The sequence below is a fragment of the Equus quagga genome, chromosome 3 (genome assembly GCF_021613505.1).
Source record: "Equus quagga isolate Etosha38 chromosome 3, UCLA_HA_Equagga_1.0, whole genome shotgun sequence".
In the NCBI taxonomy this organism is placed as follows: Eukaryota; Metazoa; Chordata; class Mammalia; order Perissodactyla; family Equidae; genus Equus; species Equus quagga.
The window spans coordinates 114364998-114382901 of record NC_060269.1 but is presented as its reverse complement, the minus strand read 5'-3'; the positions used below and the strand labels follow the sequence as shown (position 1 = coordinate 114382901).

Genomic DNA, 17904 nt, shown 5'->3' with positions numbered 1-17904 from the left:
ATAAAGCCACTCCATTCTTACGAATTTTTACTCAAGAAAAAAGAAAGTATATGTCCATAAAAAGACTTGAACAAGAATATTCACAGCAGTTTTATTTATAGAGACAAAACTGGAAAAAACACAAATGTCCATCAATAGGTGAATGGATAAACAAATGTGGTATATCCATACAACAGAACATTATGCAGCATTAAAAGAGAATGAACTATTGACCCAACAACATGGATGAATCTCAAAAAATAATTATGAGTAAAAGAGGACAAAGAAGGATACATACTATAAGGTTCTATTTATATAAACTCTAGAAAATGGAAACTAACCTACAGCGTCAGAAAGCAGATGAGTAGTTGTTTGGAAGGGGTGGGGAGATTACAAGGAAAACAAGGAAACTTTTGGGGGTGATGAATACGTGCACTATCTTGATGTTTACATGTATATACAAATTACATGTGACAAAACTCATCAAATAATACACTTTAAACATGTACAGTTTATTGTTTGTCAATTACATCTCAATAAAGCTGCTAAAATATAAATAAAAATTGTAAATACATCATTAACAAGATACACTATATTTGATGCCATAAAATAAAACTAACACATGAAAAAAACTGAAACCACATGAAATATGTTCTCTAATAACAAACTAGAAATCAGCAACAGAAAGCTGTCTGGAAAACTCCCAAATATTTGAAGATTAAACAATGCACTTCGTGATAACACATAAGTCAAATATGAAGTCTCATGGAAAATTAGAAAATATTTTTAACTCAATGAAAATAAAAACATGGCATATAAAAATTTGTATGATGTAGTCAAAGCAGTGCTTTAGAGGGACAAGTTTTGCTTTCTACGCTTATATCAGGAAGAAAGAAAGCTCTCAAATCAATGACCTCTTACTCCTACCTTAAGAAACTAAAAAAATAGTAAATTAAATCCAAAGCAAGGAGAAGAAATAATAAAAATAAGAGGAAAAATGAATGAAATTGAAAACAGGAAAACAGAAGAGAAAACCAGGACTAAAGCAAGGAGTCCACTCTCATCACTTCTATTCAACATTTTACTGGTCCTACCCAGTGAAAAAGGAGAAAAACAAATAAAATCCATGCAGATTAGAAACCAAGAAATAAAATTGTCACTATTCTCAGACAACATAGTTATCCACATAGAAAATCCCATGGAATCTATAAAAACATTCCTGGAATTTTATAAGTGAGTTTGGCAAGGTCACAGGACATGATGTCAATATACAAATATCAACTGCGTTTCTTACGTACGAGCAATGAACATTGGAAATCAAAATTTTAAAAACAATACCATTAACAATATCACCAAATACAAAGAAATACATACATATAAAGCCAACAAAATACATGCATAATCTGTATGCTATGCAAAAAAACTACAACACTGATGAAAACGATCAAAGAAGACCTAAATAAATGTAAAGGTATGCCATGTTCATGGTTTGGAAGACTTGTTAAGATGTCAATTTTCCCCAAATTGATCTATAGATTCAATCCCAATCAAAATTCCAGCATTTTTTTTTTAGATATTGACAAGCTGATTCTAAAATTTATACGGAAAGGCAAAAAAATTAGAATAGCCAAAACAATTTCAAAAAAGAACAAGTTTGGAAGATTTGCTCTACTTGACTTTAAGACTTAGTATAAAGCTCTAGTAAACAAGGCCATGTGGTATTAAAATCGAGACAGACACAAAGAGATCAAGAGAACAGAAGAGTCGAGAAATAGAGCCACATGAATATGGTCAATTGATTTTTGACAATGTACAAAGGCAATTTAATGGAGAAAGGACAGTCTTTTCAACAAATGGTGCTGGAGAACCTGGAGTCATATGCAAAAAAAATGAACTTTGACCTATATCTCAGACCTACACAAAAACTGACTCAAAATGGGTCATAGATCTAAAAGTAAAACGCAGAAGAGATGATAGGAGAAACATTTTGTGACCTTGGCGTAGGCAAAGAATTCTTAGACATGATATCAAACACACAATCCATTTTGTAAAAATTGATAAATTGGGACTCATTAAAATCAAACACTTTTGCTCTGCCAAAGACATTAAAAGAATGAAAGGACAAAAGCTAGAGACTGGAAAAATATACTTGCAAGTTACATATCTGACAAGGGACTTATATTCAGAACATATAAAGAACTCTCAAAACTCAATAACAAGAAATAACTATTGAAAAATGAGCAAAATATCTGAATAAACACTTTAAACAAAGAAGATGTACAAATGGCAAATAAGCACATTATAAGCCACTCAATACCATTAGTCATAAGGGTAATGCAAATTAAAACCACAGTTAGATGCCACCATATTTACAGAATAAATAAAATTTCTAATACTAATAATATCAAGTCCTGGCAAGGATGTTGAGCAACTGGAACTCTCATATCTTGCTAATTGAAATGTGAAATGGTATAGCCACTTTGGAAAACAATTTGAAAGTTTCTTATAAAATTAAGCATACATTTACCATAGGACCCAGCAATCCCACTCCTAAAAACAGAAAATTATGTTAAAACAAAAATATGCATAGGGATGTTTACAGTAGCTTTATTCAAAATCACCAAAAAGTGGAAACAACTCCATGTCCTTCAACTGGTGAATGGATAAACAAATTGTGATGCATCCATACAATGGAATACTACTCAGCAATAAAAAGGAATAAACTATTGACACATGAAACAAAATAGATGAATCTCAAATGCACTAGTTAAATGAAAGAAGCAAAACCAAACAGGCTACAAATACTGTGAAATTCTGTTTATATAACATTGCAGAAAAGGCAAAACTGTATGGATAGACAACAGATCAGTGGTTGCCAGGGCTTAAGAGTTGAAGAGGGGGGCCAGCCCAGTGGTGCAGCAGTTAAGTTCGCATGTTCTGCTTCGGCGGCCGGGGGTTCGCCAGTTCAGATCCTGGGTACAGACCTACACACTGCTTGTCAAGCCATACAGGTGTCCCACATAAAGTAGAGGAAGATGGGCATGGATGTTAGCTCAGGACCGGTCTTCCTCAGCAAAAAAAGAGGAGGATTGGCAGATGTTAGCTTAGGGCTTATCTTCCTCAAAAAAAAAGGGAAAAAAAAAGAGTTGAAGAGGATATGACTACAAAGAGACAGCACAAGGAAGTTTTTTGGAGTGAGAGAACTGTAATGTATCTTGATTATGGTGGTGGTTATGGAACTCTATACATTTGTCAAAAATCAGAACTGTACGCCAAAAAGAGTGACTTTTATTGGATATTAAATACTTTTCAAAAACAGGCTACGGCATTTTTGTTTAAAAAGGAAAAGGCAATTTGGAAGGTCTAATAAATAATAATAATCATAGCACATACTAAAAACAAGGTCTCCAGAATAAGACCAGGTCATAAAAAGGGGCACTCAGTTGGGGATGGGTTTCAAAGGCAAGGCAGAAATGGAGTTATCCAAACTAAACTATTGAATAATGTCAGGAAAGTGAAAACACTGAGCATATAGAGTATGCCCTCGGTCCTGATTTGTCTTAGAGTTTGAGACAATTCTAACTGAGAATTTCACATCACAAATGAGGACCAAGAGAGGTTCAGAGACTGGCAATCAGGTAGGGTTTTAGCTTTTATTTAGACTAGTACCTCTAAATCAAGGGTTCTTAACACAGAATACCAAGATAGAAATCCAGGAATCTATGAAGGTGCATGGAACAAAAATTCACCTTTATTTTCACTAACTTCTAACTGAAATTAGTATATTTCCTTAGGCTATGAATGTATGCAACTAACTGTGGTAGATTAAACAGGACCTGTATCTTTATCACTCATAGAAATCACAGATTTTTCCTATCACATCATATTACCACGGATCCTCTGGCATCTTATTTTGTATGCATTAATAAAGAAACATTTACAAATCATATATTTGAGGTGTTTTAGTAAGTTGACAACTATATTTTATATAATTGGTTTCCTTTATAATCTTATGTATTTTATTGTATACATTTAAAATACATTAAATCTTTTAAAATACAAATAAAACATTACACTAAGAAGGGGTTCATAGGTCTCCCTAGACTACCAAAGGGGTCCATGACAAATAAAAGGTTAAAAATCCCTCCTCTGAATTATCCTGCCCCCATCTTACAAAGCACCCCTTTTTCAGGGCCTCTAATACCCTTCACAAATGCATGAAATGTCACCTCTCCATGGTTAGATAATAGTTTATACCCAAGACAGGGAAAAGCGCAGCTTTTTTCAAAACAGTAATCATATCTGTTTATGCTCACTAGATGGTAGAGTCCATATGAACATAAAAATACATATCCAAAGACAGACCTTAGACCGAATACCACAATGTTAAACGAAATGTACTTTCTGAAACTACAGATGAGAATAGCCTAAAAAAAAAAATCTATCTTATGTCTCAAATAAAAAGGAATTTAATGAAAGCATCTGAAAAATGATCTTAAAGATGTGTGGAGAAGGGCAGGAAATTTACTTTTGTTTTCTAAATCCTACATTTTGTACACATTGCAATATCTTGCTTACTCACTTATATGTAAAAAAGCAGAGGATTCCAAAACTTCAAAAAACAAACAAACAAAAAATCAGATCACAAACGTTTCTAGAGCCATAAACTCTTATGATTCCTCGGGTTAAATAACAGCAAACTGCCAACCAAGTGAGATACAGCAGTCATTTAAACAATGGAAATGCCCACACAGGAGGAGGGTGTCAGGGGATCTAAACTATAAGAGCTACAAATTCAACTGTGGATCCAGGGACAACCAGAGATTTAAAAGAAAAAAAGAAATACTATGGTCTGAAGACGATCTGGTAAGAACTATGGGAAAAAAAATACATTCTTGGAGAAAGGTAAGTATTACAAATAGTACAGTAAATATTATCAAAGTAATGCTACTACTTATCTCCTTCCTATCAATAAAATGTACTAGTTAAAAAATTCTTTGAGTAGGAATATACCTCATATTTTATAATACGAACAGAATTTGCTTTTCCATATTTTCTTTCATTATTTGATGACAAAATGAAATGCAGCCACACAAAACCATTCATTCAGTTTCAACTTAACAGTATTTCAGGGGCCAGCACCATGGCCGAGTGGTTAAGTTCGCACATTCCACTTCAGCAGCCCAGGGTTTCGCTGGTTCAGATCCTGGGTGCAGACATAGCACTGCTCATCAGGCCATGTTGAGGTGGCATCCCACATACCACACAACTAGAAGGACCCACAACTAAAATATACAACTATGTACTGGGGGGATTTGGGGAGAAAAAGCTAAAAAAAAAAAAAAAAAGAAAGAAAGATTGGCAACAGTTAGCTCAGGTGCCAATCTTAAAAAAAAAAGAGTATTTCATTTTTATACACATAATTACATAATTTTAAAAAACTTTAACAAAAATGTAATGCATTCAATCTACACTAATTTGCTACATCTCTACCCACAACTTGGAAATTTTTTATTATAAGCAGTCAAAATTATGACTCTTCAGACCATTTTTTCTGATTACAGAATCACAATGTATTCATCATAGGAAACTTGTAAAATAAAAAAAAAGTCCTCATAATCTTAACAACTAGGATTAAGCACTATAACCATTTTATTTTTTCTATGGGTACTATCTTACATATTAGTAATAATGCTATTATTAAATATCTATTAGACACTTACTTGAGTTATTAGCTAAGAGCTTTACAAACACTATGTTATTTTATCCTTACAATAATCTTCTTCAAGTAAGTAGGTGAATACTGTCACTTTACAGATATGTCAACTAGAGTGGACAGATGTTAGAAAACGTGCCTAGGGTAAGAGATAAATAGGAGACCCAAACCCAGCATTTTCAATCACTACACTATATCACCACCGATGTATATATGGAGAATGTTGTATTCCACTCTACTCTTAAGTAACTTCCTATGTCATAAAAATTATAAATATAATTTTTAGATGACTATTTAATATAACAGCATGTGGACATACCATAATTTACTTACTCACTCCTCTACTGGATCAGATTATTTTTGTATACTATTCAAGATGGTGCAACCCAATCAACACAAAAAATAAAAACTAAATAAATGCAAGACTTGCTTGTCTACTCCTAAATTTAAATTAAAATATATAATTCAACTTACTCTTTTACTGAGGCAAATAACTGGCCACATACTGCAACCTAAAGTGCAGCAGCAACAAAGGCAGCCACAAAGTAGCCAACGGACATTAACAGGAAGGTTCTTCTTAAGACAACTGTTAACTCTGTTGATGCTGGCTTTAAATTCTTCAGGAGCTACCTAAAGAAAAATTTTAAGAAATAACAACACTGCAATATTAATGTCAATAAACATGTTTCATTAGAATACATTTTTCTCTAATTTGTTAGTAAGATTTTAGTTTTGAGGCATATATAGTACCTAAATAACTGAGAGACACTCACTTTTCCAGTTAACGAAGAAGGAAATTCAGATTCAAATTTGTTGCTCAGTCCAAATCTATTTTTAAAAAAAGAAAAATATGTTACTACACGTCATTGTTGCAAAAAATAGACCATTTAACTTAATCAAAGGTCTAGTAAATCGAGTACAACGTCATATACAAAGTAACAACGGAAGTCTGACACAAAAACAACCAGCAATTTATGAAATTAACAACGAACTTTAGTAGTTGAATCAAAACTTTTGTAGAAGAGGCTGAGAATACAGAAAGAAATGACTTCTTCGGGGGTATCTTCATGAGCCAAAGATTAACGTCCAATTTTGGGCACATTGTCCAATTTTGTCAAAATTACTAAGATTCTTCCGACTAAGTAACAGAAAGCTAAAATCTCTGCTGTTGATTACTCTTTAGGTCAAGAGCCTTTGTTAAGGCTCAAAGCAGTAACATGTCTAAGAATGCAAACTGATTAGTTAGCATTTTCTGAGATCAGCATATTTACACTGCTATTACAGCCAGATAACACTAACAACACCTGGAACAATGCGATAGCTGCCCTGGCTACTTACACTTTCAAGTACCCAAGAAATTTGGTATACAGACCCCCAAAGAAATGGAACCAAGGTAGTGCATTTTAGTATCTTTAAGCTTTTAAATATCTGCAAAGATCATGAGGATTGATTGGGTACTTGATTATTTCTCTGCATAAGTTATTAGGAAAGAATAAAATGCCCATAGACACATTGGTAACGGCAGATTGTACCCTAGAAACAAAAACTGAGATACTTAAACACGACGATTTTTATTTGATCCTGGAGCCAAAATTTTTCTTCTAGTTTTATTAAGATATAATTGACATATAACACTTTATCAGCTTAAGGTGCACAACATGGTTTGATACATGTATATATTGTGAAATAGATTACCACAGTAAGTTTAGTTAACATCCATCACCCCACTAGTTAAAAATTGTTTTTCCTATAATGAGAACCCTTAAGATTTACTCTCTTAGCAACCCTTAAATACACAACACTGCACTTGAGGTAGCTGGCAGTGGTAAGAGGGATCCCTTGAGATATTCTGTATGAAACAGCTGGCCAGGTCAGCTCCATCAGTGGAGCTAAGCACGGAAATCAAATCAGGTGGGCTGTGTGAAGGCAATGAGTAGTGATGGAGACTGGCTAAGTGGAGGGATACTGTGTGTATGTGCGTGCATGTGTAGTGCCATGGGTCAGATCCAGCTGATTACTGTCACACTAGAATGCAGACCCACTTACAATTTTCTAAGAGGAGCTGGAAAACCAGATTTGTATGCAAAACTTCCCACCTTTAAAATACTGTACAAGTCAAACAAAACACTTCTGTAGGTCAGGTTGTGGTTTACATCATGATCTAGACTGACCCACATGTGGATAGTGGCATCTGAGACCATTTTATCACCATCTTAAGTACTTTCATATATTATGTAATAGCAGCATTGAAATAACATTTATCTGTCTTTATAAACAATGGATACTACTCATGAAAAAGATTACACTACTATTACCTAGGTCCAAGTCCAAGATCTTTTCACACTAAATATAAACTAGCAACCAATACTGTTTAATATAATTCTGGCATTAAGGCCATTCTCTTTTTAAGATTGGAAAACTCTGAGCTAAACCTATTTTCTGTCTATGTGCGGGCCTCAGAGTAATGCAGCTCTACTTGAAAAAGCCCCTACAGATAACTGACCTCCAACCTTAAAGGTCCTTGCATGAGGAAGAGGTGTGAAGCGCTTGCTGACAGCTCTCAGTGAGGTCTCTAGATAACGTACTTCCTTCTCACCTATTTCTTTTAGGGAAGGTGCATGCCGTCCAACAACTGTTTACCAAGCATTCAACCTTCTAAACTATAAATTTCCATCTCTTGTGTTATCTCCCTTGGTCTGAAGATTTTTTCCTTCAATCAACAGTTTCCATTTCAACCACGTTTATTATTGCAATTAATCATCTCCTTCCAACTGGTCTTTGAGATTTTTTAGAGCAGCAACAACCAGATACCCCCCAGTCTCCTGAAGAGAAATGTCTTCTCCTTCCATCCCTAGCCATTAGACATTTAAAACAGATTATTTTATTGAATACCTATAGCTTGCCAGGTAATAAACTAAGTTGGAGGGAGCAGTCCAGTATGAGTTTAAACCCTAATTTCCTTTCTTCTCAGAGTCTGGATACTCCCTTATTGACTGAGCAGCTAAGTGTTGATGCTTTGCCGAGGGAGTACCACCAGCTAATTGCCCTGCTGTTCTCGCAGGTCAGGGTTTCTTTTAAGTCAGGCTAGTAGTTAGTTATTCTTCTGGGTAAGAACTGGTAGTTCCAAGAACATTGTTTAGGCATTCAGTTCCTCTTCAGTCTTACTTTTTGTTAAGTTGTATCTTAGGAACAGATAGTAATCCCTTCTCTTCCTTTATATCACCCCTAAAAGAATGTCCCAAGAAAAATCACCCAGTGACATGATTCACACTAGATATAGAGTGCTTAGCTTTCCCACCAGCCATTAACTTGGTGCTGATGATTTTTCCATCCCCCCTTGCTTGTGTTTCCCACCCACTGAACAAGAATACCTGGAAGGAGTGTCAAGAAGATGCTGCTGTTGAAGGCCTTGGAGTCTCCTAGTCCACAAAAGCCAATCCCAACTGCAATTTGCTTTCCCTTCGAAAATCTCTAAACAAGACCTTTAATATTCAAATCAAGTACTTCAGGAGCATAGACAGAATGAACCTTGAAAATCAGGCACCCTTTCTTCATTTCCATTTGGAATACAGTACTTTGCTACATGGGTATTCAAACATTTGGTGTCAGCACCTTTTTGCTCTCTTAAATCCTTGAGGGCCTCAATGAGTTAAGTTCATGTGGATGATATTTAAAAATATTTTGGATTATGCATTAGAACTGAGACATCTAAAACATTTTAAAACTTTATTCATAAACGAGCCCATTATATGCTAACAAAAATAATATTTTTACGAGAAATTATTTTTCAAAACAAAAAACTTGAGTGAGGAAAGTATTGTTTCACTCTTTCACATCTCTTTCATGTCTGACAATGGAAGACAGCTGGATTCTCACCTCTCTTTTTGCATTCAATCTGTTGTGACAGGCTCTTTTGGTTGATATTTATGAGGAAAACTGGACCTTGCCAGATATGTAGTTGGAAAATTGTGTATACTCTTCTTTGATACTATACCAAAACTTGAACAAGTGGTAGTTTCTCAAGACTTTTTTACAAAGTAGGAAAGTGAAACTGCATCAATGAACTTTTACAACTCTGTTAAACTTAAATCCATGGGTATATCTTGGATTTTGAACACTTTTTTTTTTTTTTTAACCCATACCTGATTTCATAACTTCATGAATTTATCCTTTGGAAAATATTGGCAGACTGAGTTATGCAGCTCTCTCAAATGTTAGCAGGCTTCATTGTGAGTTAACAGAATCATCACATTCATCACTGATCTCATCAAAAAAGTCTTTAAGTATTGGAAAGCTATCAAGCTCACAGTGGCAGATATAAGTTTTCCAAATTCTGATTTTCATATGAATACTGGAATTTTATTATTAATAACAAATGCTATCACTTGTTTGCCTTGAAGTGACAATCTTGCTTAATTTTTAAAAAATAAGAGGCTGAATGCTAACTAACCAGCACTATATAAACAAAAGAAAAAATGGTTCATTTAATTTGAGCTACCACCTACATCTTAAAAACTAACTTCAAAGCATATTATTTTCATAGATGGCTTTTTTTCTAGCTTTGAATGTTATTGGTGGAGATAAGCAGTGGCTGTGAATTTTTATAGGTGTCTTTGGTACACATAGGCAATAAAAGCAGGAGAAGGAAAAATGTAGGGAAAAATGGGGAAGGAGAAGTAGAAGAAAAGGGGAAGAGAAGAAATAAAAAAGAAAATGGGAATTGGCAAAGTGCTACCAACAAGTCTCTCATTTACCATTCAATACCTATTAATTGTCAGTCCATTAATGAAAGAAAATGTAGACATGTGCTATACCTATATCTATTCCTACCACTGAAAGGACCTTTTCTTGAATCATGATTAACATACTCATGGCTTTAGAATTAATAAAAGATTTAAACTATTTTCAAAGAATGGCCAAGATAACAAGAAGATAAAATACAATAAACTCAACCTATTTTACTCTTACCTATAAGTTTACAAGTCTACTAGTACTTGGAGAAAAGAGAATTCACTCAAATTACAACTATTAAGCATCTTGTAAATAAGACATCATCATCACAAGGTTCTACAATAGAAGGCTTATACAGCTTAAAAAAAATTTTTTTTTGAAGAAAGAAAGCATGTACAAGGCCAATTTTTACTTTTACATAACTTGAGATAATTTTGAAAGTTCATGTAATACACCTGGTAAAGCTTTGCAGAGGGACTACAACTTTACACCTAAAGCTAAATGGAACATTGAAATAGTCTTGCTTTATCATAGCCCCCATACTTTTTCATTTCACTGTCACCTTGTTCCTACAACCCGTAGCTGTAACTCAAAGTGTAAGCTACTCCAGTCTTCCTCTCATCCTCCGATTCACAATCTCCCTCTCCTGAGAGATCCTTCCCCCTCCAAGCTCCTTTTAATATTTAACTTTGGAACCCCTAATCTGTTGATCTGCTACCTGGATACCTCCTTAAGTCTTGTCTTTAATTTTTTTTCTTCATTTTAACCAAAAATCCTGTTGACATGACACCTTTTCCACAGAAAGCCTCAATTATAGCTCATTTCCTGCAGTCCATCTTCCAGAGTTCATCTTCCATGTACCCATAATATCTTACTACATTCTCTCTGGTACAGTCCTCATCATATCTTATTATAATTATGTTAACAAGCCTAACTGCCTACCCTGATAAATAATGAGTTGTTTATGGGTAGGTATGGTATCTTAATTATCTTTATACCCCAAATGTCCAGCCCAATGTCTGATAAATATTCAATAAATATTTGCTGAATAAATCATCAATTTCCAAAACAGAAGAAATATCTACATTCCACTAACTCTTCATTGCAAACTCCCACACCATTGTTCTATAGTCCTCTGATGTCCATGATTTCTGGTTATATCACACTGTTCCAAGACCCAACCACCATTTTCAGCTTCCAGGTCACTCCTCCTCTGTTGAGAGTCCATAAGACCATCCTCAGGTTCAGTAATTCACTAGGAGGACCCACAGAACTCAGCATATAGTTGTACCCATAGCTTGACTTATTAAGGCAAAAGGATACAAAACAAAATCAGCAAAGGGAAAAGGCACATGGGGAAAGATAAGAAACCAGGAGCAAGCTTGCAAGAACTCTTCTCAGTGAAGACACAAAGGACATGCTTAATTCCTCCAGCAACTAGTTTTGACAACATGTATATGATGTAGTCTAGCAGGAAAGCTCATTCGAGACTCAGTGCCCAAGGCTTTTATCGAGGACTGCTCATGTAGGCACCCTCTACTTAGCGTGCACCAAAATTCCAGACTCCCAGGGAGAAAGCAAGTATTCAGTATAAACAACATTGTTTGTAGAAACAGTTTAGGCACAGTGAGCCATTCTTATCAATTCTGAAAATACTGGGAAACCTCCCAAAGTCCAAGTTCCCAGACACCAGCCAAGAGCCAACACTGCAAGCAAGGCTTTCTAAGGATAGAAACAGCAAGCCTGCTATGTTAACTCTTTTCTGCACACCTTCATACTCTGTAAGGACACAGACATTCATGTCACAGTTTTTCTCTTCACCATGACTCTTGTCTTAATCCCAATTAGTTCAATATTCAGCACCAGAACCTAACTGGTTACCTGACCTCATCTATTCTGAGGAAATTCACCTCTATTTAATTCACCAACTCACTCACTGTGAAAGTCTGGATATTGTCACCATTTGGAATTGTACCGCCACTGAAATTTTGAACTGCAGAATTCTTCTCTTAATATTATCATGAATCATTTCATTTCTCCCATCCTTACCAAATTTGTTTTTTTGTCTCTGGTTGTAACCTACTACTTACCGCTCCTCCTTGCTTTTCTACTCCATATCAGCTCCCTATGACTCCACTTCCTTCCTTATCTGCCAGAACTACACAGTCAATCAATTGTCACCATACTCCAACAAACATTCTTTATCTTCTGCATCTTTAGAGTATCTCTCTTCAATCCAACTGAAATGTTTACTTCCCACTGCCTGCAGTTACAATAGAAACATCACATAACTATTATAAATATATTATTTCTAACTTCAGTTGGGTTAATATTATGGTAATTTTTATTCATTCCTAATCAGCTCCCTACTCCACACTTCATAGTTGTTGCTCCTCTCTCTGCTGAACCTTATCCTCACAACCCACATTTTTTGCAGATAACCATAGTCCTTAGCTTCAGCCAGAGAAAAAAGACCTTGAACATAAACTGCCCTGCCTTCTCTCCCTTTCATTTTTAGATTTACCTATGTCTTCAGTATCTTTACCATCTTTCTCAACAGAGGCAAGCTTCCCAAAGCTAACCATTTGCTCCTGGTTGTACCTCCTCCAGTTTCCTCTGCAATCCACTGTATTTCTCCTGCTCTTCTGGCTCCTTACACATTGTCTACAAATCTTCATAAGTCAACCCAGGCTGAGAATCTGAACCCGTACGTCCTTCTCCCTTAATGTATGATGGCATCCATCTCTTTTCCTTCCTCATCCAATGTGTTGAAAGAGTACTCTACATTCACTATCTACCTCCCACTCATTATTCAAACTACTACAATTCAGGTTTCAATCCACATTTCTCTACTGATGAGACTGCTCTCAACAGAGCCGTTGAAAACAACTGTTTTCAGCAAGTCCTTCTTCATAAAGCATGCTTACTCCTAGCAAAGAGCCTGAGTGTCAGAGTGAGGAAGGTCTTCTGTGGCATCGGTTACAGCAAATACCTCCTTTGCTATGTCTTTTATTTCTGCCAAAGTCTTTTTTTTTTTTTTAATTCTAGGCCAACAAAAGACTATCAGATAAAGTTTTAACAAGACCATCTCATTTTATTAAATGGATAAGAGAAGTAGCATTTCATGCTTGTTAACATAACTGAAAAATATCACTTTCAATGATTTTGATGTGACATAAATTACTTAGTTTTGATACTACCTTAGTTCTGGTTTGGGGTTTTATTTTTTAAGTTTGGCAGGAGGTGAGGTTTGTTAGCAATGAAAATGAGATATATGCTTCAGTTTAACTTGACAGCATTACAAATTACTCCTTTTATCCATTATGTTCCTTCAAGTTCAGTTTTTAAATATGGTAAAAATAATTTACTTTATTCTAAGTCAAAGTATAATTAGCCCTGAACAGTATTGGAAAGGACAAATTTCATCTTATAAAATGATAATTTGACATGCTTGAAAGAAGAGCAATGGGTAGGAAGCTGGACTTTCTTCTAACCTAATAACATAACATTCTATTAATCCAAAAAGCTGGAAGTAGCATTTAATAATTTTAAAAGATATGATTCAAGGTGGGTGGCATCTTAATTCAGTTATTTACAAAGACTAATAAATAAAATAAAACTAAAAAAATATTTTATCTTGGCAAGAAGGTCTTAAGATGGAAAATATCATGCACTGTCAGTGGAACCATACATTGTTATAACCATTCCAGAAATTAATTTAGCATTAAAAATATTTATACCTTCGTCACAGTAATTTCTCTTTTAGGAATCTAGCCTAAAAAATAATCTGGAATGTGGGTAAAAATATACATATAAATAAGTTCCCTAAAACTTTACTCACAACAGAGAAAAATAAACAAAATAGCATTATGGGAATGCTAAGTAAATTACAGTATCTTAGTAAACAGACTATTAGATAATTATTAAAAACGAAGTCTGCAAACGAGTACCACAGAAAGTACATATAATATACTGTTAAGTAAAAAAGAAAACACAAACCGTACATATACCGTGATCTCAACTGTGAAGAAAAAAAACTCACAGAATGATAGAACTTTCAAGAGTACAATTCGATAGTATGTAAAAAGAGTCGAAAAAATATTCACACCTTTTGACACAGTAATTCCACTTCTAGAACTGTATCAGAAGAAAAGAATTTCAGTGCACAGATATGGTAATGAATAATCAAGTATCCTGCAATGTTATTTTGGTGAAGAAGTATTAAAGACATTCTGTTTCATTTGTTGTTTCTTAAAATAGGATCTATTTTTCAGTAGATGTATAGTAATTGCTAAGTAAATAAAAGTATTTTACAATATAGATTATCACCATCATAAATTTTCTTCTATTTGAATCTTTTATTTGGTATTAACTAGGTATTTTATATATATATTATATAAGTAAACAGGGAGTTTTGGGTTCACCAGTCAATAGTTTTCCTGAATGCATTTCAACCTTTTCTCCAGTACTAGTCCATTTAATCCCCAGTCCTTTTTACTAACATTTTAAATTATTCTATGTTCCTTGTATCTCCTCATATTAGTATCTCTCAGAATTCACTAATGCATTGTTATTTTGAATTAAAATATGTTTTGAACTCATGGTGAATGTTGCCTTTCAAACACAGAACTGCAAGAATCTGACTGCTTCGATTTGTTTTTTTCTCCATTTATTTTCCTTGCTTCAGAGTTGCAGTGCTAGTTTTTTGGGTTTTTTGTTTGTTTGTTTGTTTTTTTAATATCCGCGGCCAATCCTCTTCTTTTTTTGTTTTTAAGATTGGCACCTGAGCTAACAACTGTTGCCAATCTTTTTTTTTCCTTTCTGCTTTTTCTCCCCAAATCCCCCCAGTACATAGTTGTATATATTTTAGTTGTGGGTCCCTCTCGTTGTGGCACATGGGACGCCGCCTCAACGTGGCCCCTGATGAGTGGTGCCATGTCCGCACCCAGGATCCGAACCAGCAAAACCCTAGGCCGCCGTAGCAGAGTATGCAAACTTAACCACTCGGCCACGGGGCCAGCCCCGCAGTGTTAGTTTTAACAGTGAAAGTTTTAAAACGATAGAAATGCCCTGCAATTATATTAATTATAATACATCAATTTGAAAAGATACTACACAGCTCAAATTCATGTGTACTAGAGAGAAGCCTGTTACTCTGAGTGCCTGACTAGGAGGAGCTCCTTACACTCTGGCAAATTAGACCACAAATAGTCATCTGCTTTAAGAAAAGCTGATCCCTAGGCTGGCTAGCAGCATATGGGATAGCAGAGCCCAAGAGTCCTACCCAACTTGGACAATATTAACTAACTCAATCTGATCCTCTTTCTTCAAGTATCTGAATAAGAGACAATAGCTGGTAACATGAAGCTTAAACTGAAACCAAGATACAATAAAGCCATGAATAAGTAGAAGCCAAGAATAAGCTGAAGCCAACAGTAAGCAGAAACTATGAGACAGGGAAAAAGCGGTCTACCAGATCATGCTTCAATAGCAGAAACTAGAACTGAAAGTAGGTAAGTCATTGCGACAGACACTAGACCAGGGAGCAAAGGACACATGCTGCTGAGAAAAATGACAACTTCATCATCTGAGCTACACTATATCAAAACAATAATATTCCAGTCTCTTTGAAGCCTGGCTGTACAAATGGCAAAGCTTCCTCTCTTCCTTAGTCTTCATGCGTTCTTACTGTAAACTAGCACTGCTTAAGGCCCCCTAGGCAGTTCTGTTCTTTGAAATCCAATAGAGCCTAATATTCCATACTTTTTAAGACTCCATAATGATATTAACAAAAGTTCCCAAAAGGTCAAATGAAAAATGTAGAATACAAAATACTTTATAAGTATGGTCTCAATTTTTTTTTTTTTTTTTTTGAGGAAGACTGGCCCTGAGCTAACATCTGTGCCATTTTCCTCTACTTTATATGTGGGACGCCTGCCACAGCACGGGTTGATAAGTGGTGCGAAGGTCCACACCTGGGATCCCGACTGGCGAACCCCAGACCGCCGAAGCAGAATACGCGAACCTAACCACCGCACCACCAGCTGGCCTCTCAATTTTCTAATAAAAATATTTACATACACATAGAGAAAAACAGAAACAGTTAATCCATCAAAATATTAATAGTGTAACCATAGGCAATAAGATTATGGGTGATACTTCACTTTTTATATTTTCACATTTACCAAAATTTCTATAATAACATATATAGTAGTTCCCCCTTATCTACGGTTTTGCTTTCCATGGTTTCAGTTACCTGCGGTCAACTGTGGTCTGAAAATACTAAACGGGAAATTCTAGAAATAAACAATTCTTAAGTTTTAAATTTTATGCCCTTCTGAGTAGCGTGATGAAATTTCATGCCATCCCATTCTGTCCCACCCAGGACATGAATCATCCTTGTCCAGCATATCCACGCTGCATAAGCTACCTGCTTGTTGGCCACTTAGTAGCCGACTGGGTTATTAGATCGACTGTCATAGTATCGCAGCGCTTGTGTTCAAGTAACCCTTATTTTACTTAATAATGGCCCCAAAGCACAAGAGTAACGATGCTGCAATTCAGATATGCCAAAGAGAAGCCATAAAGTGCTTCCTTCGAGTGAAAAGGTAAAAGTTCTCAATATTAAGTTGAAGGAAGGAAAAAAAAATTGTATGCTGAGGTTACTAAGATCTACAGTAACTTTTATTAGGGTACATTATTATAATTGTTCAATTTTATTATTAGTTACTGTTAATCTCCTACTGCACCTAATTTATAAATTAAACTTGGTCATAGGTATGTATGCATAGGAAAAAACATAGCATATATAGGGTTGCATACTATCTGCAGTTTCAGGCATCCACTGCAGTCTTGGAATGTATCCCCCACAGAAAAGGGGGACTATTGTATTACTATTTTAAACTAAACAAAAGATTTCTGGAAAAATTCTTTTAATAAGGACTAGGAACAAAATACCAAATGTTGAATGGTACATATGGTAATGGTACCTGTATGGTAAACTGTATGGAGCAAACACCAAAATATTAAATGAGCTATGCCTTTTGGTGATTATAGACGGTTTATTTTTCGCTTCACTAGGAAGTACTACTTCCCAATTTTTAAATAATCTGTATATTTATCATCAGAAAAAGGATTAAACCTGAAGAAAAAATAGATGATTAAAGGGGTTTTGTTTTTATTTTTAAGTCAGACTGAGGGAAATGAATGTGCAATTGACATGTCTAGATTTCAAGATAATTCTAGTAGTTTTAAACTATATTTTAGAGTATATTTTTAAAGATCTTTAAAGTATGTTTAAACATATATTAAGTAAATTGTAAAGAATTGAGAAATTAAAGAGAAAAAATTCTTAATACAACAGTAGAATCTCAGAATCTAAGAGCTAGAAAGGACCACAATTATCATTCAGTCCAAATATTTCATTTTACAGATGAAGAAACTAACGCATAAGAGGCAAGTAACTCCGGTGTCATGGC

At 35.0% G+C, this 17904-nt stretch overlaps 1 protein-coding gene across 1 annotated transcript in view; it reads right to left on the bottom strand.

Annotated features, from left to right (window-relative positions):
- CHIC2 (cysteine rich hydrophobic domain 2) overlaps nucleotides 1-17904 on the bottom strand; it is a 55320-nt gene that overhangs the window by 25316 nt on the left and 12100 nt on the right. Inside the window, exons 2-3 of the mRNA XM_046655859.1 lie at nucleotides 6469-6523; nucleotides 6170-6325 (exon numbers count right to left, since the gene is read on the bottom strand). Of these exons, the coding sequence (XP_046511815.1) occupies nucleotides 6170-6325; nucleotides 6469-6523 (211 nt within the window). The remainder of the gene's footprint in view (nucleotides 1-6169; nucleotides 6326-6468; nucleotides 6524-17904) is intronic.